This window comes from Pleurodeles waltl, chromosome 8, assembly GCF_031143425.1.
Source record: "Pleurodeles waltl isolate 20211129_DDA chromosome 8, aPleWal1.hap1.20221129, whole genome shotgun sequence".
In the NCBI taxonomy this organism is placed as follows: Eukaryota; Metazoa; Chordata; class Amphibia; order Caudata; family Salamandridae; genus Pleurodeles; species Pleurodeles waltl.
Genome location: NC_090447.1, coordinates 1,416,476,545 through 1,416,501,496, shown reverse-complemented (window position 1 = coordinate 1,416,501,496; position 24,952 = coordinate 1,416,476,545). Strand labels below are relative to the sequence as shown.

General features: G+C 46.5%; 1 protein-coding gene across 1 annotated transcript in view; it reads right to left on the bottom strand.

Moving 5' to 3' along the window:
- CHAF1B (chromatin assembly factor 1 subunit B) overlaps nt 1–24,952 on the bottom strand; it is a 216,343-nt gene that overhangs the window by 36,777 nt on the left and 154,614 nt on the right. The window contains exon 8 of the mRNA XM_069202533.1: nt 20,745–20,838. Within this exon, the coding sequence (XP_069058634.1) occupies nt 20,745–20,838 (94 nt within the window). The remainder of the gene's footprint in view (nt 1–20,744; nt 20,839–24,952) is intronic.

Below are 24,952 nucleotides of genomic sequence, written 5' to 3'. Positions count from 1 at the left end.
ACCATCTCCTACTGCGGGACAGACCTGCTCGGAGTTGCACCAAAGGCAAACCTGGTGCAGGTCTGTCACCGACATGGTGCGATGACATGCACCACACGCAGTTTGAACCCAGTCTTTCGCGACGACATGACTTCAAACAGTCAATAAGGTGAAAAAGCCTTGATGTTCATCGAAGGGTAGCTCTAATCTGGATCTGCAGTTAACCAGCGCGGAAGGAAAAGTACTGACGTACACCCGCCGAGGAGGCATCTATATAGACAACCGTGATGTCAGACTGCGCCAATGACGCTGACGCCACAGAGCCGGACGACACAAGCTGATCCGAACGACACCACCCGACGGCACGCTCAAGGTACTGCTCAGCAGAGAAATTTGGGATTGGAAGCGGACGCCAGGGAATTCTAAGGTAAGGAATCTGCAGCTAGAAGTCTCTATCAGATATAGGATTACCCTTATGAGGCTGCTGAACAGCCACAAAAAAGTCATTTAGGTTTTCTGAAATCTTTTGTTCAGACTATATAATTCATGAGAGCTCTTTTGAGATCAAGAGTGTGAAGAGCTCTTTCAGCAACTGAATCTGGCTGTGGAAAGATAAATGGCAATTCCACTGATGTGAAATGGTGAAACCACTTGTGTAGGAATTTTGGATTTGTCCCAAGTACTACTTTGTGTTTGTGAATTTGGAAGAAATGTTCTTCTAAAGTGAATGTTTGAATTTCACAAACTCTCCTTAAGGAAGTAATTGCTACTGGGAAAGCAACTTTCCATGAGAGAAATTGAATACTGCAAGAATGCATGGGTTCAAATGGTGGACTCAAGCCTTGTGAGGACAATGTTCGAGCTCCACCAGCTCCTGCCTGGAATCTTAAGTGGAATAACTCTTTTAAGGCCTTCCATAAAAGCTTTTATGACATGAATTCTAAACAGAAAAGTAAGCTGTCTGTTTTGGAGGTAGGCTGATATTACTGTTAAATTAATTTTAATAGATAAATATGCAATATTTGGTTTTTGTAAGTAAAGCAAATAGACAATATCCTGTACTGATGCTTTAAGTGGATCAATGTTTTTAGGTTGACAGTAACATACAAAACGTTTCCATTTAACTGCATAGCACTGTCTAGTTGTAGGTTTACGCACTTCTTTTAGAATGTCCATACATTCTGAAGAAACTGTAGATATCCAAACTATGACCTCAGGAGCCAAATCGCCAGGTTGAGCATACTGGGATTGGGATACCTGATCTGACCTTTGTTTTGAGTCAACAGGTCTGGTCTGTTTGGAAGCTTGTGATGTGGTACTACAGATGGATCCAACAGTGTTGTGTACCCGTGTTGACGTGCCCATGTGGGAGCTATGAATATTATAGTGAGGGAGGTCTGACGTTTGTTGACCAGAAAGGGAAGGAGTGGGATAGACCAATTGATCCATAGAGCATTGCCCTTGGATAGGGGGATGTGGATGTCTGGATGCAAAGGTTTGGCGTTTTGTGTTTTCGCTTATTGCGAATAGGTCTATTTCTGTTGTTGACCATTTTTTAAAGTACTTTTGAACTACCTGGAATTGAATTTCCCATTCGTTTGTTTGCTGGTGAGTTCTGCTTAGGTGATCCACCAGCTGATTGTGTATTCCTGGAATGTATTCTGCTACCAGAAGAATGCGATTGTGAATCGCCCATTTCCATATTGTCTGGGATAATAGGGACAGTTGAGATGAAGGTGTCCCACCTTGTTTTCTGAGGTAATACATGGTTGTCATCTTGTTGGTTTTTATCAGAACAATCTTGTGTTTGAGAAGGGGTTGAAATGCTTTTAGGGAAAGAAACAGCTAATAATTCCAAATGGAATATGTGAAATTCTTTGTTTGGAATTCCATTCCCCTTGAGAGGTATGGTTGTGGAGATGAGCTCCCCAACCTACCATTGATGCGTCTTATTGTGGTCTGAGGCACAGGGTCTTGAAATTACTGCCCCTTCATTAGATTGCTGAGATTCCACCATTAAAGGGATGTGTGCGTTTGGCAGTCTAACACTAGATCTTGCAACTGACCGTGTGCCCGAGACCATTGTTGTGCAAGGCCTCATGTTGAGTCTTGCATGTGGTACTATGGCTATGCAGGATGCCACCATTCCTAGAATCTTCATGGCAAATCTTAGTGTATTGTTGATTTGTCTGTATGTGTGGTATGAGATTTTGGAAAGCCTGTATTCTTTGTGCGTTTGGATATACTAGGGTTTTTTGAGTACTTCGAATAGCACCTAGGTAAGGTTGTTCTTGTGCTGGTTGAAGGTGAGATTTCTGGTAATTTAGAGTGAACCTCAGTGTATGTAGGGTTACTATTACATACTGAGTGTGTCGTTGGCATTGTGTAAAATTACTTGATTTTATTATCCCATCATCTAGTTATGGAAAGACGTGAATGTGTTGCCTTCTTAAGTAGGCTGCTACTACTGCTAGACATTTTGTGAACACTCTTGGAGATGTTATGCCGAATGGCAGAACTTTGAACTGGTAATGGTTTCCTGCTATGACAAACCTGAGGTATTTTCTGTGAGCTGGATGGATGGGTATATGGAAATTCGCATCTTTGAGGTCTAAAGTAGTCATGTAATCTTGTTTCTGTAGCAGGGGAATTACATCCTGCAGAGTTACCATGTGAAAATGTTCTGACCGGATGTAAAGATTGAGAGGCCTGAGGTCTAGGATAGGCCTTAGAGTGCTATCTTTTTTGGGAATGAGAAAGTATGAGTATACTCCTGTTCCTTGCTGAGAATGTGGGACCAATTTTACTGCTTGCTTTAGTAGTAGAGATTGTACCTCCTGTTTTAACAGAACGTTGCGTTCTGGGGACAATTTGTGGTAACGTGGTGGAATGTTTGGAGGGGTGGAGATTAATTCTAGGCAATAGCCATTGCGGATAATAGATCAGACCCAATTGTCTGTGGTGACAGTTTGCCAATGAGCGTGGAACTGCTGTAGTCTCCCCCCCAGGAAATGTGTGGGGTGGAGGAGTAGGAAAGAAGTCACTGTTTAGATGGTGTAGTGGCTTGTTTTGAGGCTTGGAACTTGCCTCTGTTTCTAAAATATTGTCCTCTATAGGACCCTCTAAACCCTCTTCTCTGATATTGTTGCTGATGTTGTCTCTGCTTTGCCTGGGAGGTACAAGCTTCAGAGGATTGTGGTTTGAATCCTCCCCTAAACTGTGACCTGCGAAAGGAGCCTCTATACAGTGCTGTGTATAATGCTCCCATTGCTTTGGCAGTATCTGAGTCTTTCCTCAGCTTTTCTGTGGTCGTATCGACCTCAGGCCCAAATAAGTGTCTCTTATCAAAAGGCATGTTAAGTACTGCTTGTTGAATTTCTGGTTTAAAACCAGAAGAGCATAACCCATGCATGCCTTCTTATTGTAATGGCAGTATTTACATTCCTCGCGGCTGTATCAGCAGCATTGAGGGCAGACCTTATCTGGTTGTTACTTATGGCCTGTCCCTTTTCTACAACCTGTTGTGCTCTTTTGGGAGGTGCTGTATGAGTTCTTGCATCACATCCCAGTGTGCTATCATATCTGGCAAGAAGTGCTTGCGAATTTGCAATTCGCCATTGGTTGGCAGCTTACATGGCCACTCTTGCCAGCGGCATCAAACTTCCTACTCTCCTTATAAGGTGGAGGAGCATCCCCTGAGGATTGGCTGTTAGCCCTTTTTCTAGCCAGACTCACCACTACTGAATCTGGAGGAACTCTGTGTGTGATGTAGTCTAGGTCTGTAGGAGCAGGTTTGTACTTTGTCAATTTGCGAAGTGTTTACTCTAGCTTTGACCGGCTCAGTAAAAATGTGGTCTGCATGTTTGACCATTCTAGGCAACATGGGAAGGCACGGATATCTAGAGTGAGTGGAGGACAGTGTTGAACAAGAAATCCTCCTCTATGGGCTCAGTATGCATAAGCACCCCATGATAAGCATTTGCCCTGGAAACTACCTGCATGTATGCAGTGGTGTCCTCTGGTGCAGAAGGCTTGGAGGGGTATGAGTCCGGATTATCTGGATAGGATCCGGGTCATATATATCCCAAAGATCCACTGTATCTCCACGAGAATACTGTGAGTGTGCTGGTGAAGTCAACAGTGGTGGACTTGTGTGGAGGTGAAAAAGAAAGCTGTGGTGAATGAGGAGGAGAAGTAGGGACAGGTACTGGCTTATTTTACATTTTCGCTGGTGGTTGAAAATAGTCTAATTCCTCTTGAAAAGCCAGCTTTCTTTTAGTTTTCAAAGGAGGTGCAGTAACAATTCTGCCAGTCTGTGTATATGGATTGTGTCTCATCCATAACATCCAGTATGGGCTGAATATCAGTGTCCTCATCAGAAGACCTGTAAGATTCTTCTATTGGCTTCAAACTTTGAGGTGGCTCGAAAGTCCTTGTTCCTCTGTATAAGAAGCTTTCTGGGGTTCTGAATTTTGGATCATTTTTGGTCCCGAAAATGAAGTCAGCTGTTTCGGCTCCGAAACAGGGCGAAGCTTCGCCTTTGAGGAGTGACGACACTTACTAGAGTCTGAAACAAAACGTTTTACTGATTTGCTCGACTCCGAAGTGGACGGAGGAGTGGCCTTTTTAGGCTCCGAACCCGGCGGTCACTCGAAGACGGTCTTTTTTTCGGGTCAAACCAGGGCCTTCTGGCAGTGGTGTACCCAAAGCCTTAAGTGTGGGCGTAGGGGTAGACCTACTCAAGTGCTGGGCAGCAGTGAAAGGCCTGTCTTCTGATTCTCGCTTGGAGTTGGTCTCTGAAGGAGACTACTGTCTGCGCCTGTTCTTCCATGACGTTGAGATGCTCTGTACTTTGACGCCATCTCTAACCTTCTGGCTCTCCGATTCCCGTAAGGTCTTCTTGGATCGAAACAATCGACAGGCCTCACAAGCCTCTTCTCGGTGTTCCGGAGAAAGACACAGATTAAAAACCCGGTGTTCGTCTGTAAAGGGAAACTGTGTGGCACCGAGGGCAGACTCGAAATGGAGTCCGATCCATCAGGCCTCCACCTGGTAGGCCCTGAACAGGCGCGAGTCGGGCTCGCGCGCCTAAAAGGGCAAAATCTATATTACAACGGTACTATTGGTTTGAGTCTAGATGGAACGCGATCAAAATACCAACGATTATCTAAGTTTTCTAAGGTTCCCGATACGAAATCTCGGACCGAGGGGAACACGCCCGAACCCGACAGGGGAAATAAAACAATGGAGTTGATGCCCATGCGCACTGTAACCGAGAGGAGGAGTCACTCGATCCGGAGACTCCGAAAAGACTTCTTTGAAGAAAAACAACTTGTAACACTCTGAGCCCAACACTAGATGTCGAAGAGCTATGCATAGCATGGGTATCTGCAGCTACACATGCCATCGAATATGAATATTATATATATATATATATACACACACATACACACACATACATATACACACACATACATTCATACACACATTATATATGGAAAATGTCACTTACCCAGTGTATATCTGTTCGTGGCATTAGTTGCTGCAGATTCACATGCTGTGCACATCCCGTCATCTAGTGTTGGGCTCGGAGTGTTACAAGTTGTTTTTCTTCGAAGAAGTCTTTGAGTCACGAGATCGAGGGACTCCTCCCATTTCGGCTCCATTGCACATGAGCATCGACTCCATCTTAGATTGTTTTCCCCGCAGAGGGTGAGGTAGGAGTTGTGTATGCTAGTAATAGTGCCCATGCAATGGAGTGAATACGTATGTACATAATGTAGTTTAAAGTAATATATTTACAAATTTATAAATGTTCAAGATCAACTTCTAAACGGCTACAGGCTCCCGGGGAAGCAGGTGGGCGCATGTGTATCTGCAGAGACTAATGCCACGAACAGATGTACACTGGGTAAGTGACATTTTCCGTTCGATGGCATGTGTAGCTGCAGATACACATGCTGTGCATAGACTAGTAAGCAGTTATCTCCCCAAAAGCGGTGGTTCAGCCTGTAGGAGTTGAAGTTGTTTGAAACAATGTTCGTAGTACTGCTTGACCTACTGTGGCTTGTTGTACAGTTAACACATCTACACAGTAGTGTTTGGTAAATGTATGAGGCGTAGACCATGTAGCTGCCTTACATATTTCGATCATTGGACTATTTCCTAGAAAGGCCATGGTAGCACCTTTCTTTCTAGTTGTGTGCCTTTGGTGTAATAGGCAGTTCTCTTTTTGCTTTAAGATAACAGGTTTGAATGCAATTAACTATCTATCAATGCCTTGTTTAGAAATTGGATTGAGGTTTTTGGAAAGCAATAAATAATTGTTTTGTTTTTCGAATTAGTTTTGTTCTGTCAATGTAGTACATTAACGCTCTTTTGATGTCTAATGTATATAGTGCTCTTTCAGCTACAGAATCTGGCTGTGGAAAGAACACTGGTAGTTCTACTGTTTGGTTCAAGTGGAACAGTGATATGACTTTTGGTAAGAATTTAGGATTTGTTCGTAAGACTACTTTATGCCTGTGTATCTGTATAAATGGTTCTTGTATGGTAAATGCTTGTATCTCACTTACTCTTCTTAGAGATGTGATAGCAATTAGGAATGCAACCTTCCATGTTAAGTATTGCATTTCACATGAGTGCATAGGTTCGAAGGGTGGACCCATGAGGCGAGTTAAGAAAATGTTGAAGTTCCACGAAGGAACTGGTGGTGTTCTTGGTGGTATAATTCTCTTTAGGCCTTCCATAAATGCTTTAATGACTGGTATCCTAAATAATGAAGTTGTGTGTAATTTGCAGATAAGCTGAAATTGCAGTAAGATGTATCTTAATGGATGAAAAAGCTAGCTTTGACTTTTGCAAATGTAGTAAGTAGCTTACAATGTCTTTAGCAGATGCGTGTAATGGCTGGTTTTCATTATTATGGCAATAATAAACAAATCTTTTCCACTCATTTGCATAGCAATGTCTAGCGGTTGGTTTCCTAGCTTGTTTTATGACCTTCATACATTCCTGTGTAAGGTCTAAGTGTCAGAATTCTAAGATTTCAGGAGCCAAATTGCTAGATTCAGCGATGCTGGATTTGGGAGTCTGATCTGTTGTTTGTGTTGAGTTAACAGATCTGGTTTGTTTGGTAGTTTGACATAAGGCACTACTGAGAGGTCTAGTAGTCTTGTGTACCAAGGTTGTCTTGCCCAAGTTGGTGCTATTAGTATGAGTTTGTTTTGACTCAATTTGTTTACTAGATATGGAAGGAGTGGGAGAGGGGGGGGGGGGGGGGGGGGGGGGGGAAGCGTTTGCAAATATCCCTGACCAACTCATCCATAACGCATTGCCCAGAGACTGATCTTGTGGGTATCTGGATGCGAAGTTTTGGCATTTTGCATTTTCTTTTGTTGCAAATAGGTCTATTTGTGGTGTTCCCCATCTTTGGAAGTAGGTGTTTAGTATTTAGGGGTGAATCTCCCATTCGTGGATCTGTTGATGATCCTGAGAAAGATTGTATGCTAACTGATTCTGAATCCCTAGAATAAACTGTGCAATTAGGCGAATGTGGTTGTGAATCGCCCAATACCATATTTTTTGTGCTAGAAGACACAACTGAGTTGAGTGTGTTCCTCCTTGTTTGTTTAGATAATACATCGTTGTCATGTTGTCATGTTGTCTGTTTTGACAAGGATGTGTTTTTGGCTTATGGGTTGAAATGCTTTTAGCGCTAGAAATACTGCCAGTAGTTCTAAGTGATTTATGTGAAGTTGTCTTTGCTGAGTATCCCATTGTCCCTGGATGCTGTGTTGATTGAGATGAGCTCCCCATCCTATCATGGAGGCATCCGTAGTTATTACGTATTGAGGTACTGGGTCTTGGAAAGGCCGCCCTTGGTTTAAGTTTATGTTGCTCCACCATAGAAGCGAGGTGTATGTTTGGCGGTCTATCAACACTAGATCTAGAAGTTGACCCTGTGCCTGTGACCATTGTGATGCTAGGCACTGTTGTAAGGGCTGCATGTACAATCTGGCGTTTGGGACAATGGCTATGCATGAGGACATCATGCCTAGTAGTTTCATTACCATCTTGACCTGTATTTTTTGTTCTGGATACATGACCTGTATTACCTTGTGGAAAGCGTGTACCCTTAGTGGACTTGGAGTGGCAACCCCTTTTGTTGTGTCGATTGTCGCCCCTAAGTATTGCTGTGTTTGGCACGGCTGAATGAGCGACTGTGTAGTTGATTGAGAAACCTAGTTTGTGGAGCGTGTCGATAACATACTTTGTGTGTTGTGAACACCTTTTTTGCGTGTTGGTTTTGATTAGCCAATCGTCTAGGTATGGGAACACATGTATTTGCTGTCTTCTGATATGCGCAGCTACCACTGCCAGGCATTTTGTAAAAACTCTTGGCGCAGTTGTTATCCCAAATGGCAATACCTTGAATTGGTAATGTACCCCTTGGAATACAAACCTTAGGTACTTTCTGTGTGAAGGATGTATCGGTATATGGAAGTATGCATCCTTTAGGTCTAGTGTTGTCATGTAGTCTTGCTCTTTGAGCAATGGGATTATGTCCTGTAATGTCACCATGTGAAAGTGATCTGATTTGATGTAGGTGTTTAACGTTCTGAGATCTAATATAGGTCTTGTGTTGTTGTCTGTGTTTTCGGTGGGACATTTGGAGGGAATTTGAGAAATTCTACGCAATAACCATGCTGGATAATTGCTAATACCCAAGTATCTTATTTCCTCCCATTGTTTGTAGAACTTGGTTAGTCTCCCCCCACAGGTGTTACGTGTTGGGGATTTGTGACTTGTAAGTCACTGTTTGTTTTGTGGAGTTTTGGAACTTCCCTCTACTTTTTTGGAACTGTCCCCCTCTATATTGTCCCCGAAAACTTCCCCGCAGATATTGGCTCTGATAAGTGGGCCTTGTTTGTGAGGTTGTGGGTTCTGTGCTTTGCCCTCGAAACTGTTTTTCAAAATGTGCCTCTGCTCTGTGGGGAGTAGAGTGCGCCCATGGCTTTGGCCATATCAGTGTCTTTCTTAAGTTTTTAGATAGCAGTGTCCACCTCCGGCCCAAACAACTGCTGTCCGTTAAATGGCATATTCAGCACAGCTTGCTGTATTTCTGGTTTAAATCCTGATGTACGCAGCCATGCATGTCTCCTTATTGTCACTGCTGTGTTGACAGTTCTAGCAGCTGTGTCTGCTGCATCCATTGCTGACTATCTGATTGTTGGAGATACTCTGTCCTTCTACTACTTGCTGTGCTCTCTTCTGGAACTCCTTGGGCAAATGTTCTATAAAGTGTTGCATTTCGTCCCAATGAGCCCTATCGTATCTGGCCAACAAAGCCTGTGAGTTCGCAATACGCCACTGGTTTGCTGCCTGTGCCGCCACCCTTTTCCCTGCTGCATCAAAATTTCGACTTTCTTTATCTGGAGGTGGTGCATCTCCTGAAGTATGCGAGTTCGCTCTCTTGCGAGCTGCCCCTATTACAACTGAGTCCGGTGTTAGCAGTTGTGTGATGTACACGGGGTCTGTTGGTGGCGGTTTATATTTTTTCTCCACTCTTGGAGTAATGGCCCTTCCTTTTACAGGCTCCTCAAACACTTGTTTGGAGTGTTTTAGCATTCCAGGTAGCATGGGGAGACTCTGGGACTGGCTGTGTGTGGACGACAGTGTATTAAATAGAAAGTTGTCTTCAATGGGCTCTGCATGCAGCCTGACATTATGAAATGCCGCTGCCCTCGACACCACCTGTGCGTAGGCTGTACTATCTTCTGGTGGCGACGGTCTAGCTGGATAACAGTCAGGACTATTATCTGACACTGGCGCATCATAAAGATCCCACGCTTCAGGGTCATCTTGACTCATCCCTGTATGAGTCGGGGATTGCATCATAGGTGGAGTGGCTACCGGTGATGGTTGCGGCGAGCGTTGTGGAGACGGTGGCGGGCTTACTTGTTTAGCCACCTTTGCCTGTGGCTGCTTGTCTTTCTCCTGGAAGGCAAGTTTGCGTTTCATTCTAATAGGAGGGAGAGTGCTGATCTTCCCTGTTTCTTTTTGGATGCGGAGCCTTCTTTGGGTGTAGTTGGCTCCATTGTCTCCAATTCCTGTCCAAATCTATGTATTTTCATTTGTGAGGACAGTCCTTGTTCCTCTGTGTAGGAACTTGATTTTGGTTCCGAGGCCGGATGTTTCGGTATTGAAACCTTTTCGGCTACTTTTTTCGGTTCTGACGAAACCTTTTTTTTTTTATTTTCGGCGTCGTCTCTCGGTGCAGACTCATTTCAGTGCTGCTGTCTCGGTGCCGAACTTGCTCATAGCTGCTATCTCGGGCCTGAGATTGCTGTGCGGCGGTATCTCGACCGGAGTCGGATGACTTCGACACCAGCGTGCCCTTTTTTGGTGCCGATGTTCGGTCACCTATTTTTTGGGTTAGGCCATGGCCTGTTGGCGGTGGCGTCCCCTGGGCTTTTGTGGTCTTCTCGTGAGTTTTATGTTTCGACGTCTTACTCACGGTTTTCGGCGTTTCTTCGGGATCAAGCTCGTCTGAGTCCGATTCCTGGATGGAGAAGGTTTCTTCCTCCTCCTCGAAACGCCCTTGTCCTGTCGGCACCGACGCCATCTGCAGTCTTCTTGCTCTTCAGTCTTAGTGTCTTCCTGGACCGAAACGCTCGACAGGCTTCACAAGTATCTTCCTTGTGTTCTGGCGACAAACAAGTTACAGACCAGATGCTGATCTGTATATAGATACTTGTTATGGCATTTTGGGCAGAAGCGGAATGGGGTCCGTTCCATCAGCCTTGAAGAGACACGTGGACGGGCCGACCAGGCCCCGACGAGGGATCGAAAAAACCCCAAAGGGCCACCGGAGCTCTTCAAAAGTCGGTGTCGATCTGTTGTAACTTACCCGATACAGAATGCAAACAATACCGACGATTTTTCCGAGATTCTAACTAACTTTCCGAATCGAAACCCAGAGCGAAAAGGAACACGTAAGAACCCGATGGCGGAAAAAAAACAATGTAAGATGGAGTCGACGCCCATGCGCAATTGAGGCGAAATGGGAGGAGTCCCTCGATCTCGTGACTCGAAAAGACTTCTTCGAAGAAAAACAACTTGTAACACTCCGAGCCCAACACTAGATGGCGGGATGTGCACAGCATGTGTATCTGCAGCTACACATGCCATCGAACATTATATATACATATATACACACATATACATACACACATTCATTCACAGAACCCACTGCCAATATAAAAGAGGCTGGTAGCAGCTCTCAAATAAAATAAAAAAACTGTTTCTGTGCTCACATCTTCATACAGTCACACCTTACTCTATGGCGTTTTAGGACTGTACACTAGCATCCCTAAACGGCATACTACACACTTAACTGTCATCCTCGCCCTGTAAAGGGGGGGGGGGGGGGGGGGGGGGAATACTAGCCAGTTCACATTTCACAAATCTTACTACGAGAGAACACACCTTCTAGAACATCAGTAGGCCTAGGCAGTTAACCTAAGTAGAACAAGGAGATCCACTAAAAGGCAGAGCACCAAACACCAGCATTCAAACCACAGGATTGGTAGTTGGTTGTGTATTGAACTAGTGCACTTTGTGAGCACAGAGTAATCACCACAAGGAGCTCACAAGCTACGGAGATTTATGTAGTCTCAATGTCTACATAACAATCTCATACCTTTGACCCTACGGAGGTCTTATGTGAATTCAAGAAAACATTAGTTAACTAGAGTTAGTGTGAAAATGACTTACTAGAACAATTATACAACAGACATGACTAGATGCAGAAAAGAAACCATCAATAACAAAACATAGGGGTACGCAACTTTATTATGGAAATATGTTTGAGGTTTGTTCAAACACTGCTGTCTGGGGCAGCGCAAGTAAAGAGGGAACGAAGAAAAAATTGAATGGCCATCACTTAATCTTGATAATCTGATGGCGATGAAAAATCCAATAGTACACAAGTAAGGAGGTGTACACAGAAAAGTTAACCGAAAGCCCTGAAATAGGGAGTTTTCAAACCAACGCCACATTTTTGGGGGGGAAGTTTTATTTTCCTAATTTTCTGAAGATTTGACATTTTGTAAATATTCTGCAGATTTTCTGTAAAGGAACATTACATTTTCTAGATCTGCCTGAATAGCAAGGCTCAGAAAACATCAGCACACCAGCAACACTGTAGGTATAACATGGAGGTACACAATCTTAATAGACAGACACTCATAATACTGTCTAGCCCAAGTCATTAAGTCACACAGTGCCTTCTGTACACTAAGTGAATAAAGCAAGCACATACAATGCAGAACCAGATGAAAGGTGTGTAAAAGCACTACTATCATGTCATCAGGTCACAGAAAGGATGCTGAGAGTAGTGTTAGGAGATGTGTAAGAGATGAATACCGATATCAAGACTCAACTGTGTAGGTGGCAGATATTCCTCTTAAATCAATTAGGTTACTGTAGAACATTAATTAAGCTTGAGAATGGTGCAATTTGACAAACGTTTCATTTTTTTGCATAGGCCTAGGAAATATTAACATTTCTATTTTCTTTGTACAGATTTCACATCTAACATAATTTAGAAAATATTTCAGTGCATTTTCACTTTTATCTTGTGATTTAGAATAGGTCTGTGTAGGAAGTTGTAGGAAAGTACCATCTTGCCTGGCATGTTAGCCCCATTTTTACTGTATGTGTGTTTGTTTTTCCCCATGTGTCACTGGGATCCTGCCAGCCAGAACCCCAGTGCTCATAAAGTATGCCCTATAAGTGTTCCCTGTGTGGTGCCTAACTGTATCACTGAGGTTCTGCTAACCAGAACCTCAGTTTTTATGCGCTCTCTGTTTTTAAAATTGTCACTGCAGGCTAGTGACTAATTTTACCAATTCTCATTGGCACACTGGAACACCCTTATTCCTTTGTATATGGTACCTAGGTACCCAGGGTATTTGGGTTCCAGGAGATCCCAATGGGCTGCAGCATTTCTTTTGCCACCCGTAGGGAGCTCAGACAATTCTTACACAGGACTGCCACTGCAGCCTGAGTGAAATAACATCCACATTATTTCACAGCCATTTTACACTTAAGTAACTTATAAGTCACCTATATGTCTAACCCTCACTTGGTGAAGGTTAGGTACAAAGTTACTTAGTGTGTGGGCACCCTGGCACTAGCCAAGGTGCCCCCACATTGTTCAGGGCAAAATCCCTGGACTTTGTGAGTGCGGAGACACCATTACACGCGTGCACTTCATATAGGTTAATACCTATATGTAGCGTCACAATGGTAACTCCGAACATGGCCATGTAACATGTCTTAGGATCATGGAATTGTCACCCCAATACCATTCTGTTATTGGGGGGACAATTCCATGCATCTCCGGGTCTCCAGCATAGAGCCCGGGTACTGCCAAACTAACTTTCCGGGGCCTCTCTGCCCCCGTGGGGCCTAGGCAGCCTGGTACCAAGAAGGCAGAAGAAAGGATTTCCTCAGAGAGGGTGTTACACCCTCTCCCTTTGGAAATAGGTGTGAATGGCCTGGGAGGAGTAGCCTCTCCTGGTCTCAGGAAATGCTTTGAAGGGCACAGATGGTGCCCTCCTTGCATAAGCCAGTCTACACTGGTTCAGGGATCCCCCAGCCCTGCTCTGGTGCAAAACTGGACTAAGGAAAGGGAAGTGGCCACTCCCCTGACCGGTACCTTTCAGGGGAGCGCTCCTCCAGTGTGTCCCAGACCTCTGTCACATGCTTGAATCATCCCAATCGTCAAGGTGGGAGCCTTACGGTAACCTGAAATACACATAGCAGTATACATTGATACACTAGGCCCCAAGGGCCCCCTTAGGTTCTTTTATAGTCTATCCATGTCGTTTTGTAAATAGACCCAAAGCCAATCAGGCGTCGACACCCTCTAGAACACTCCCAACAGAGGCTCTTTCCCTCAGATTTTCTAGTACAAGTGTTAAGATAAGAGCTCATGTAGTAGGTGAGCCTCTGCAGGGAGGAGGGTAGGTCACATGTGAATCTATGAAGGATACCAATACTGGAGAACCACAGTTACAGGTAAGTAACTAATTTTCTTCTCCAGTATTGGATCTTTCAGATTCACATGCTTGAATTAGAGTAGCAAGCAGTAATATTAAGTAGAAAAATGGCCATACCTTTACAATCCGAACCAACATTAGAATATCAATAGAAATGAGAGTAACAGTACCTCCAGTTAGTGTTCAATGGTAACGTAATAATGTTCCTCTGTAAGTAACCATCAGTCATAATAAGCAAAGATCTCTGCTTTACAACGAATATGTGGCACGCTACGATAATCCGGCTCTAGTATAAGCATAAGAAATAGAAAATATGTAATCTTGATTAGAATAATAAACCGTTGTTCACATTACCCTGGTTGTGGAGGTGGGATGATCCAAGAGGCTCACCTTAACAAAACAAATGCCTCAAGACTGCTTGACCCACTGCTGTGTCCATGTTATTCGCTTCATCAAGACAGTAGTGTTTCGTGAACGTATGCTGGCTGGACCACGTGGCCGCTTTACAGATCTGCCGTAGGGGTACTCCTGCGAAGAGGGAAGCCGATGCGGCTACCGCCCTTGTTGTGTGGGCTCTTACCCTGTTGTGGAGAGGCTTACCAGCCTGAATATGATAGAATTGGATTGCCAGGCCAATCCACCTAGCTACAGTCTTGTTTGGATACTGCAAAGCCCTTCCTTGCGTTTCCAAAGGCCACGAACAACTGGTCTGACTTGCTCAGAGTCCTTTGTAGGTAAAACTTTAAACATCTTTTAACGTCCAGGGAATGCAGTGCTTTTTCTGCCACGGTCTGCGGATTAGGAAACCGCAGGTTTTTCAAAACAACCGGTTCATTCAGATGTAAAGTTGAGGGCACTTTTGGAATGTACTTAGGATTCGTTCTCAGTCACGCTAGTAGTGGTGAACTGAAGAAAAAGCTCTTTAAATGGTGAATGCCTGTATGTCACTCACTCTTAGCAGAGGTAAGAGCCAGCAACAACGCCGTTTTCCATTAAATGAACTTTAACTCCGCTCTATGAATAGGCTCAAAAGGAGGTCTTCTGAAGGTTCCTTTACCAGAAAGAAGCGCAAATTGAACCCCTTGCTCCTGTGAGGAGCAGGGACCAGCTCTATTGCTCCCTTGCGTAGCATCACTTGTACTTCCTTAAGGAGTTGGGCTACTCGTGGAGGGCCCGATGGAGGGACGTCCGGTGATTTCTGTATGACCTCCAGAGTATGTCCTCTGGCCACTACGTCCAACACCCACCTGTCTTATGTTATGACTTTCCAACGAAGGAAGTGAGAAGTGATGAGACCCCGACTTTGGAGCCCCTGGTAGTGTAGGAAGCTGGTATGGGTAGCTGGTCATTTGTTTGTTCCTGTTGGTATCTCTTCCCCGTGGCGCTGGTCTGCCCTTCGCCGGGTGCCGATATGTTGTGGTAGGTGGTAACCGGTAATGCTGTTGATATTGGCCGTATTGCTGTCTGGGTCCTGCTGTAGAGGACTGATACTGGGGTCTGTGTTGTTGAAAACCCCCTCGAAAGGAGTAATTTCGTCTGCCTCTTGCCCCACGAAAGGGCTGCTTGCGGTACTGCATGGTACCGAGTGATCTCGCAGTGTCAGTATCTGTTTTGATGGACTTTAGCATGTCGTCAACATGCTTCCCAAATACTTTCCCCCATCATACGCCATATCTAGAATGCGGCTCTGGACTTCTGGGTGGAAAGATGTAGACTTGAGCCAGCCCGGTCTACGCAGGACTGCTGCTCCTGCGAGTTGGCGGAATCCTGTTAACGAAATGTCTATTGCGCAGTCAATGATTTCCGCTGCGATCCGCTCACCCTCTTGCAGAACCTTCTTTGCTTCCACCTTCACATCCCCAGGTAACAAATCCACGCAAGCCGACCTGTCCGCCCACATCTGGCGATCGTACCTCCCTAGTATGGCCAAGGAGTTGGCCGCCTTTACTGTGATCGCCGCCGAGGAGAACTTTTTTCCAATGTTATCCAACCTCCTCCCATCCTTGTCTGGAGGTGCTGCGATAGGTGCCGAGGGTTATTTGACCGACTGGGATATTACAGAGTCCGGCTTTGGTTGCAATATTAAACAGGCTGGAGTGTTGTCAGGGGCCTTGTATTTCTTTTCCAGTTTTGGCATCTGTGAAGGCACTGTGGCTGGGTTCATCATTGCCTTCAATCCCTCCTGCCATAGGAAGTCCACTATTGGGATTGCTCTTACTGATTTCCTTGATGGCTCCTTGAAATCATTTAAGAAACAATCTGTTTCTTGGGAAACGATAGGCAAGTTGAATCTCTTGGCCGCCCTTTCCATTAAATTGTGGAAACCTCTGATGTCCACTAGAGGCGAATCAACTGGTCCTGCCGGCGGTGGTGGCAGTGTGGGAATGAGGTAGTCATCCCACTCACTTGGGCCTGCCTCAGAAATCTGTCGAGATGTGGCCATCTTGAGGCGGTGGAACCAATGGGACACTTCTGTGCGGTGTTCCTGGGAGGCTAGTGGAAGGGGCCTCTATAGGTGTCCGTTGACTGTGCGGTCTAGATGGAGTTACCGGCGTTGACAGTGGTAACAGTCAATAGTAGTCCTTAAGCATACCCTGTAGATTTGTCACCACAGACCTGGGCATGGGGAAAGAAGATTCCTGCTCCCCCGTTGGGTATGAAGAACCCTCCTGATATACAGTTGAGGAATAATAGAGCTGCTGCTGCTGTTCCTCATCATCCAAGTCTTGGCACTTTACATGCAGCTGAGATGGGCTACTGGCTGCACCGAACATTCCCTCATCCTGGGAATAATTGTCTTCATCGTCATCCAGGAGATAGTGCAGTGGATATGGCAAGACTTTGCTTGGAGACGTACGTCTTGGAAGGATTGATGATGGCCTTTCTCCCATGGAGATAAAAAGAAAGAGGGAGGAATCTTGTGGACTCTTGCTGTGCTCCGATATCTCCAGAGGGGGGCATGATGGTCGACGATTGAGTAGACAAAACTTCCATCCCTGCCGCTGACACTGCAGTGTTAGTTGTCGACAGTTCCCTCGTCGCCGGTTCGCTCGCAGACGGTTGTCTCGTCGACGACGCAGGTGTGCTCGATGTTGTTTTCCTCATCCTCGAGGACAGGTGCTTCGTCGACAATAGTGCTGTCGTCGACGGGTGGACCATTTCTGCTTCCGTTGTAGACGATGGCTTAGTCGACGATGCCTTTTTGAATATTTTGGCCGTAATGATAGTAGTCGATGAAAGCGGTGATGATGTTTTAATCATTGGAGATAGCGCCGCCGTAAACGTCATCGCTGTGACGGTCAACGGGGCCGTCGTCTCCGAATGTTTTTTGGTGACAGAGGAAGGCCTTACTGGATCACTCGTCGGCGACAGTGACAGAAAGGCACTTTTTGTAGGTGCCTTTTTCCCCCCCACAGGCGTCGTAGGCTCTGAACAAACCTTTAAGAGTTTTGCCTGGGTCTCTGATCTGGTGCCCCTGTTTCTCCATAGATTTATGCTTGGTCTTCATCACCTTCCTTAAGGGTTCCTCAGATAGTCTTCCCTTTTCTCCAGGACGTTTGAGGGAGCGAGATGATGCTTCACTCATCTGAGGATGGATTTCCCATGGCTTTCTGTCTCTTGAGCAACAACAGAAGCCTACCCTCCCGGTCCTTGAGGGTTTTCTGACTAAAGGTGCGACAGATTTCACAGTCTCTCACCTTATGGTCAGGATGGAGGCAGTAGATACACTTTGGGGGTCATCAACGAGAAGTCTCTTCTTCCCACAGCTGCCACAATCTCTAAACAGACCTTTCTTAGCCTGCTGAGACATGTTAGAATGGTAAAAGTGAAATTTTCTGAGAGAAAAATTCCTGTCAGAAAGTTATACTGAGCAGAGCTCAGGGAGACTCCCTTCACACGACGTGCGGAAGAAAATCTGAGGGAAAGAGCCTCTGTTGGGAGTGTTCTAGAGGGTGTCGACGCCTGATTGGCTGAGGTTCAACTTTGGGTCTTTTTGCAAAACAACATGGATGGACTATAAAAGAACCTAAGGGGGCCCTTGGGGCCTAGTGTATAAAGTGTACTGCTATGTGTATTTCAGGTTACCGTGAGGCTCCCACCTTGACGGGGATGATTCAAGCATGTGAATCTATGAAAGAACCAATACTGGAGAATTCTAATGCTCTATTTTGTGGTAGTGTGGTCGAGCAGTAGGCTTATCAGAGGGTAGTGTTAAGCAGTTGTTGTACACACACAGGCAATAAATGAGGAACACACACTCAAAGACTTACTCCAGGCCAATAGGTTTTAATATTGAAAAATATATTTTCTTAGTTTATTTTAAGAACCACAGGTTCAAGACTTACAAGTAATACTTCAAATGTAAGGTACTTCACTTAGATACTTTAGGAACTTTGAATGGAAACAATATCATGTACAGTCTTTGTAAAAATGGCAATAAGCTATTTTCAAAGTGGACACAGTGCAAAAAGCAACAGTTCCTGGGGGAGGTAAGTAAAGGTTAGATTAGGAGGTAACTAAAACACTTACAAGTCTCAGTCCTGGGGCATAGGCAGCCCACCATTGGGGGGTTCAAGGCAACCCCAAAGTTACCACACCAGCAGCTCAGTGCCGGTCAGGTGCAGAGGTCAAAGAGGTGCCCAAAACATAGGGGCCTATGGAGAACAAGGGTGCTCCGGTTCCAGTCTGCCAGCAGGTAACTGCCTGCATCCACGGGGGGGTTCGTAGAGCACTAGGGGGGACACAAGTAGGCACACAAAACAAACCCTCAGTGGCACAGGGAAACAATGGAGGGACCCAGGGGTCACTAGCGGTGCAGGAGGGCACGGGGGGCTTCTCGGGAGAGCCACAACCTGGGCTAGGCAGAGGGTCACCTGGGGGTCACTCCTGTGTTGAAGTTCGGTTCCTTCAGGTCCTGGGGGCTGCGGGTGCAATGTTGGTTCCAGGCATCGGGTCCCTTGTTACAGGCAGTCGCAGTCAGGGGGAGTCCCTGGATTCTCTGCAGGAGTCGCTGTGGGGGTACGGGGGGTGTCGTCTCTGGTTGCTCACGGGCTTCCAGTCGCCGAGGAGTCCTCCCTGAGGTGTTTGTTCTCTGGATCTCGAGCCGGGGGCGTCGGGTGCAGAGTGTGAAGTCTCACGCTTCCGGCGGGAAACGTGCAGTCTTTGAAAGTGGCTTCTTGTTGCAAAGAAGTAACTGGTTTTGAACACGGCCGCTGTTCACGGGAGTTTCTTGGTCCTTTAGTCCAGGACAGTCCTCTGAGGTTTCAGAGGTCGCTGGTCCCTGTCGGATGCGTCGCTGGAGCAGGTTTTCGAAGTTGGAGACAGGCCGGTAAGGCTGGGGCCAAAGCAGTTGTCTTCCTCCTTCTCTGCAGGCTTGTAGGTCAGCAGTCCTCCTTGTTTCTTCAGGTTGCAGGAATCTGATATCCTGGGATCTGGGGAGCCCCTAAATACTGAATTTAGGGGTGTGTTTAGATCTGGGAGGGCAGTAGCCAGTGGCTACTGCCCTTGAGGGTGGCTACACCCTCTTTGTGCCTCCTACCTGTGGGGAGGGGGGTACATCCCTAATCCTATTGGGGGAATCCTCCAAACTCAAGATGGAGGATTTCTCAAGGCAGGGGTCACCTCAGCTCAGGACAGCTTAAGGGGTGTCCTGACTGGTGGGTGACTCCTTGTTTTTCTCATTATCTCCTCCAGCCTTGCCGCCAAACGTGGGGGCAGTGGCCGGAGGGGCGGGCATCTCCATTAGCTGGGATGCCCTGGGGCGCTGTGAGACAAGGGGTGAGCCGTTGAGGCTCACCGCCAGGTGTTACAGTTCCTGCAGGGGCAGGTGAGAAGCACCTCCACCCAGTGCAGGCTTTGTCCCTGGCCACAGAGTGACAAAGGCACTCTCCCCATATTGCCAGCAACAAGTCTGGTGTGTGGCAGGCTGGCAGAAACTGGTCAGCCTACACTAGAAGTCGGGTAGGTATTCAGGGGGCATTTCTAAGATGCCCTCTGGGCGTATGTTACAATAAATTGCACACTGGCATCAGTGTGCATTTATTTTGCTGAGAAGTTGGATACCAAACTTCCCAGTTTTCAGTGTAGCCATTATGGAACTGTGGAGTTCGTGTTTGACAAACTCCCAGACCATATACTCTTATGGCTACCCTGCACTTACAATGTCTAAGGTTTTGCTTAGACACTGTAGGGGCATATTGCTCGTGCACATATGCCCTCACCTGTGGTATAGTGCACCCTGCCTTATGGCTGTAAGGCCTGCTAGAGGGGTGACTTACCTATGCCACAGGCAGTGTGAGGTTGGCATGCCACTCGGAGGGGAGTGCCATGTCGACTCAGCCCATGCATACTGCCTCTCAGCTTGTGTGTGCTGGTGGGGAGAAAATGACTGAGTGAGGGGTCCCCCAGGGTGGCATAAGTCATGCTGCAGCCCTTAAGAGACCTTCTCTGGCATCAGGGCCCTTGGTACCAGTTACAAGGGACTTATCTAGGTGCCAGGGTTGTGCCAATTGTGGAGACAAATGTACAGTTTATGGAAATAACACTGGTGCTGGGGCCTGGTTAGCAGGGTCCCAGCACACTTTCAAATCATAACTTAGCATCAGCAAAGGCAAAACGTTAGGGGGTAACCATGCCAAGGAGGCATTTCCTTACAGTCTGCTTATGAAACGTCATAAAAGAATCTAATTACCATACCTGGTGTCAGAAGTAGAGATCCATCTGGAGTAAAACTAAGCCTCCGAAAAAAAGACTTCATGCTGTCATCATGAAACATCCTGTAGCTTTTAACCTGTAACAGAAAACAGACCAAATTCACCTAAAAAATAAAGTACATAAAGAAAGGGGAATAGGTCTGGACTCAAGGTGACAAAGCTGAGCACAACAAGAACACAAAATATAATGAGAATCTTCATAGTGACTGCTCAACAGACCTGAAACTAAACACTTCTGTGCTGTATCTGTTCTCCAGAAAAAACAAAAATCTGTACCACATTAGAACTCAAAACATTGTGACTGCGATTAATGCTGTGGTCTATGCAAAACATCTGCAACATGACAGACAATGTAATGTAGTTGCATTTATATATCACTTAATACCCCTTATTTGGCACCCAAGCACATTTACAGATGCACAGTTAAAACAGGATTGTACATACAACTGCCTCCTGTTAAGTGCTATGACACCAGGCAACAACCAGCACTCGACAAAGCTCTAATAAAAGGTAAACACCAGAGCCTAGGGTAGGGCACAAACACGGAGAGTGACTAAGGAAATGCCTCCTTGGCATGGTTACCCCCTAACATTTTGCCTTTGCTGATGCTAAGTTCGGATTTGAAAGTGTGCTGGGACCCTGCTAACTAGGACCCAGCACCAGTGTTCTTTCCCTAAACTGTACTTTTGTCTCCACAATTGGCACAACCCTGGCACTCAGGTAAGTCCCTTGTAACTGGTACCAAGGGCCCTGATGCCAGGGAAGGTCTCTAAGGGCTGCAGCATGTCTTATGCCACCCTGGGGACCCCTCACTCAGCACATGCACACTGCTTGCCATCTTGTGTGTGCTGGTGGGGAGAAAATGACTAAGTCGACATGGCACTGCCCCCAGAGTGCCATGCCAACCTCACACTGCCTGTGGCATAGGTAAGTCACCCCTCTAGAAGGCCTTACAGCCCTAAGGCAGGGTGCACTATACCACAGGTGAGGGCATAGGTACATGAGCAGTATGCCCCTACAGTGTCTAAGCAAAACCTTAGACATTGTAAGTGCAGGGTCGCCACAAAGAGTATGTGGTCTGGGAGTCTGTCAAACGAACTCCACAGCACCATAATGGCTACACTGAAATCTGGGAAGTTTGGTATCAAACTTCTCAGCACAATAAATGCACACTGATGCCAGTATGGTATTTATTGTAAAATACAGCCAGAGGGTATCTTAGAGATTCCTCCTGAATACCAGTCAGAGTTCTAGGTTGACCAGTTTATGCTAGCCTGCCACAACCAGACTAGTTTCTGGCCACTTGAGATGAGTGTCTTTGTCACGACCTTGACCCAATCTTGATTCGTTACCCACACCAGCAGGTCTTTTGCAGTTCCTTCCGAGATCTGGACCTTGTCGGAGATTCTCCCCCGATGCTGCGCCCACTGGAACTTCAGGTGCCACTGCAGAGCCCGCATATGCCATCTGGATTTTTTAACCAGCAGGCTGCAGGAGGCCATGAGGCTCAGCAGCCTCAGTCATTCTCACCAAAATCCAGGATAGAGGTTAAAAAAAAAAAAATCCTGGACTCTTCAGGAGAAATAGCCTGAAACTGCACTGTATCCAGAACAGCTCCTATGAAAGGTAGTGTCATAGAAGGAGTCAGGTGTGACTTCGGCATGTTTATAGTGAACCCCAGCAAATGCAAAGAGGTTTGCCGTAGTCTGGAGGTGGGGGACTACTTTCCAGGGTGTGTGTGCGCCTTCAACAGCCAGTCGTCGAGGTAAGGGAAGACTGAAACCCCTAACCTGCGCAGGTGAGCTGCAACCACTACCATCACCTTCGTGAACACCTAAGAGGCGCTGGCAAGGCCAAAAGGAAGCACGGTGAACTGAAAGTGCTTGTGACCTGCCACCATGTGGCCGGCAAGATGGGTGTTAGAAATGGGGTCTCCAGTTGGCAGCCTGTTTGCACCCTGCTTCGGTAGGGACCCTCACTCTAGTCAGGATAAGATACATTCTCGCTCAGATAACCCCTGCTCACCCCGTTGGTAGCTTGGCACGAGCAGTCAGGCTTTTCTCAGGAGCAATGTGTAAAGCATTTGCACATTACACAAAGTAACAGTGAAAGCACTACAAAAGGACCACACCAGTTGTAGAAAAATAGCCAATATTTATTTATTTAAAACAAGACCAGATACAATAGAGGATCCCCAGTAGTGCCACTGCGCCTTCTGAGGGTTTCCAGGCAGCCCAAGGAGCTGCCATCTCCCAGACAGGTTTCTGCCCTCCTGTTGCTTAAAAAGCTCGAGCCCAGGAAGGCAGAACAAAGGATTTCCTTTTGGGAGTGGTGTGTTACAAGCTTGGGAGGGGTAGCCTCCCCAAGCCTCTGGAAATGCTTTGAAGGACGCATTTGGTGCCCTCCTTGCATAGACCAGTCTACACTGGTTCAGGGACCCCCCAGTCCCTGCTCTGGCGCGAAACTGGACAAATGTCCATCACCACCCAAGGGGTGGTGCTCAGCGCTCCTCCAGCGGGCCCCTGGGTTTTGCCATCTTGGATTCAAGGTTGGCAGGGAACTCTGGGAGCATCTGAGTGGCCAGTGCCAGCAGGTGACGTCAGAGCACCCTCCTGATAGGTGGTCAACCGGATAGGTATCCAATACCCTTTCAGGGCTATTTAAGGTCTCTCCTTTGGATGGTTCCTCAGATTCAGATTGCAAGACTCCAGCAGGAATCCTCTGCACCCACCACTTCGATTTCGGACCGAAGAAACTGCAACTGGACTCTTCAGGACCCTACGAGCCACAACAAAGCAGCAAGACTACTTCTGCAACATTGTATCTCCGGCTCCCTCCAGCAACTGCAACATTTCCCCAGTCGTGCAGCCTCTGAGGACAGCCCGTCTTCAGCCTACATCAGAATAAGGAAGGAATCTCTATTTGAGTGAAGGCGTCACTCCCCTGCCTCTGCATGTACCAACTGAGACTACGACCTGCTGCATGGATCCCCCTCTCCTGCTGAGCTGTGTGGATCCTGCATCACGGGTGGTGGACTGAAGTGGTCCCGACAGTCTTCTCTTCCAACTGTAACTTTAGTGGAGGTAAGACCTTGCCTCCCCACGCACAACAGTATCCCAAAGCACTGCGTCTTTTGCAGCTGCCAATGCTTGTTGGCATCCTTCGCCAAAAAACTTTGTGCATCTTAAAGCTCCAGTCCCCAGCAATCTATCCTGCAACGCACAGCTACCCGAGTGGTTCCCTGGCGGAGTGGGAGCCTCTTCTGCAACTTTCATGTCCCCCATCCTGTGGGACTCGTGTGCGCTGCCTAGTCTTCTGAGGGCTCTGTCTCGCTGAAGGACCCCCTCTCACTCCTCTTCCTGGGTAGAGTCCACCTGGTCCTTCCTGGTCCCCGGCAGGAGCATTTTCCACTAACTGCTAGCTGTGCGTGTACCAAGGCTTGTTGGCAGACTCAGAGGATGCAAACCCAACTGTAATCCTCCATCTGGCATGGGACATCACTTGCACACTCCAGGAACCAGACTTCGTCTTCTTGGGTGCAGTGATTTTTCGTTTTCACCAGTGGTTCACCGTTTGCACCTTCATCCGGGTTGGAAGGGGCTCCTGCCCTTCTGTGCTTCTTAGACTTGGTCCCCTTTTTCTACAGGTCTTTTTGTCCAGGAATCAACTATTGGTGTCTTGCAGTGTCTCTTGTGCATTTTGCAATATTCTTCTTTACTTCTGTCTTTTGGAAAACCTACTGTGATTTACTCCTGTTTTCCTGGTAGCTGGGGTGGGTTGTGGTACTTACCTTCGGCCTTTCCTAGTACTCCCAGCTCGCCTCTACACAATACACTTGCCGAGGTGGGGGACCGACTTTCACATTCCACTCTTAATATAAGGTTTGTACTCCCCATAGGCCCATTTTCTAACTATCGTGATTTGCACTAATTGCACTGTTTAACTGTTTTCATGCCTATTTCTGCATACTAGCGTATATAATTTGTGTGTTACTTACCTCCTAAGCAAGTATTGTCTCTATGGTATTTGTGTCACCAAAATAAAGTACCTTTATTTTTGTAACAGATTGTTTTCTTTCGTGTGCAAGTACTAAAGCCTTGACTGCTCATCCACAGCTACCTCTAGAAAGTCTGGCTTCTAGACACTGCCTACACTACTAAGGGATAACAGGACCTGGTATATGGTGCAAGT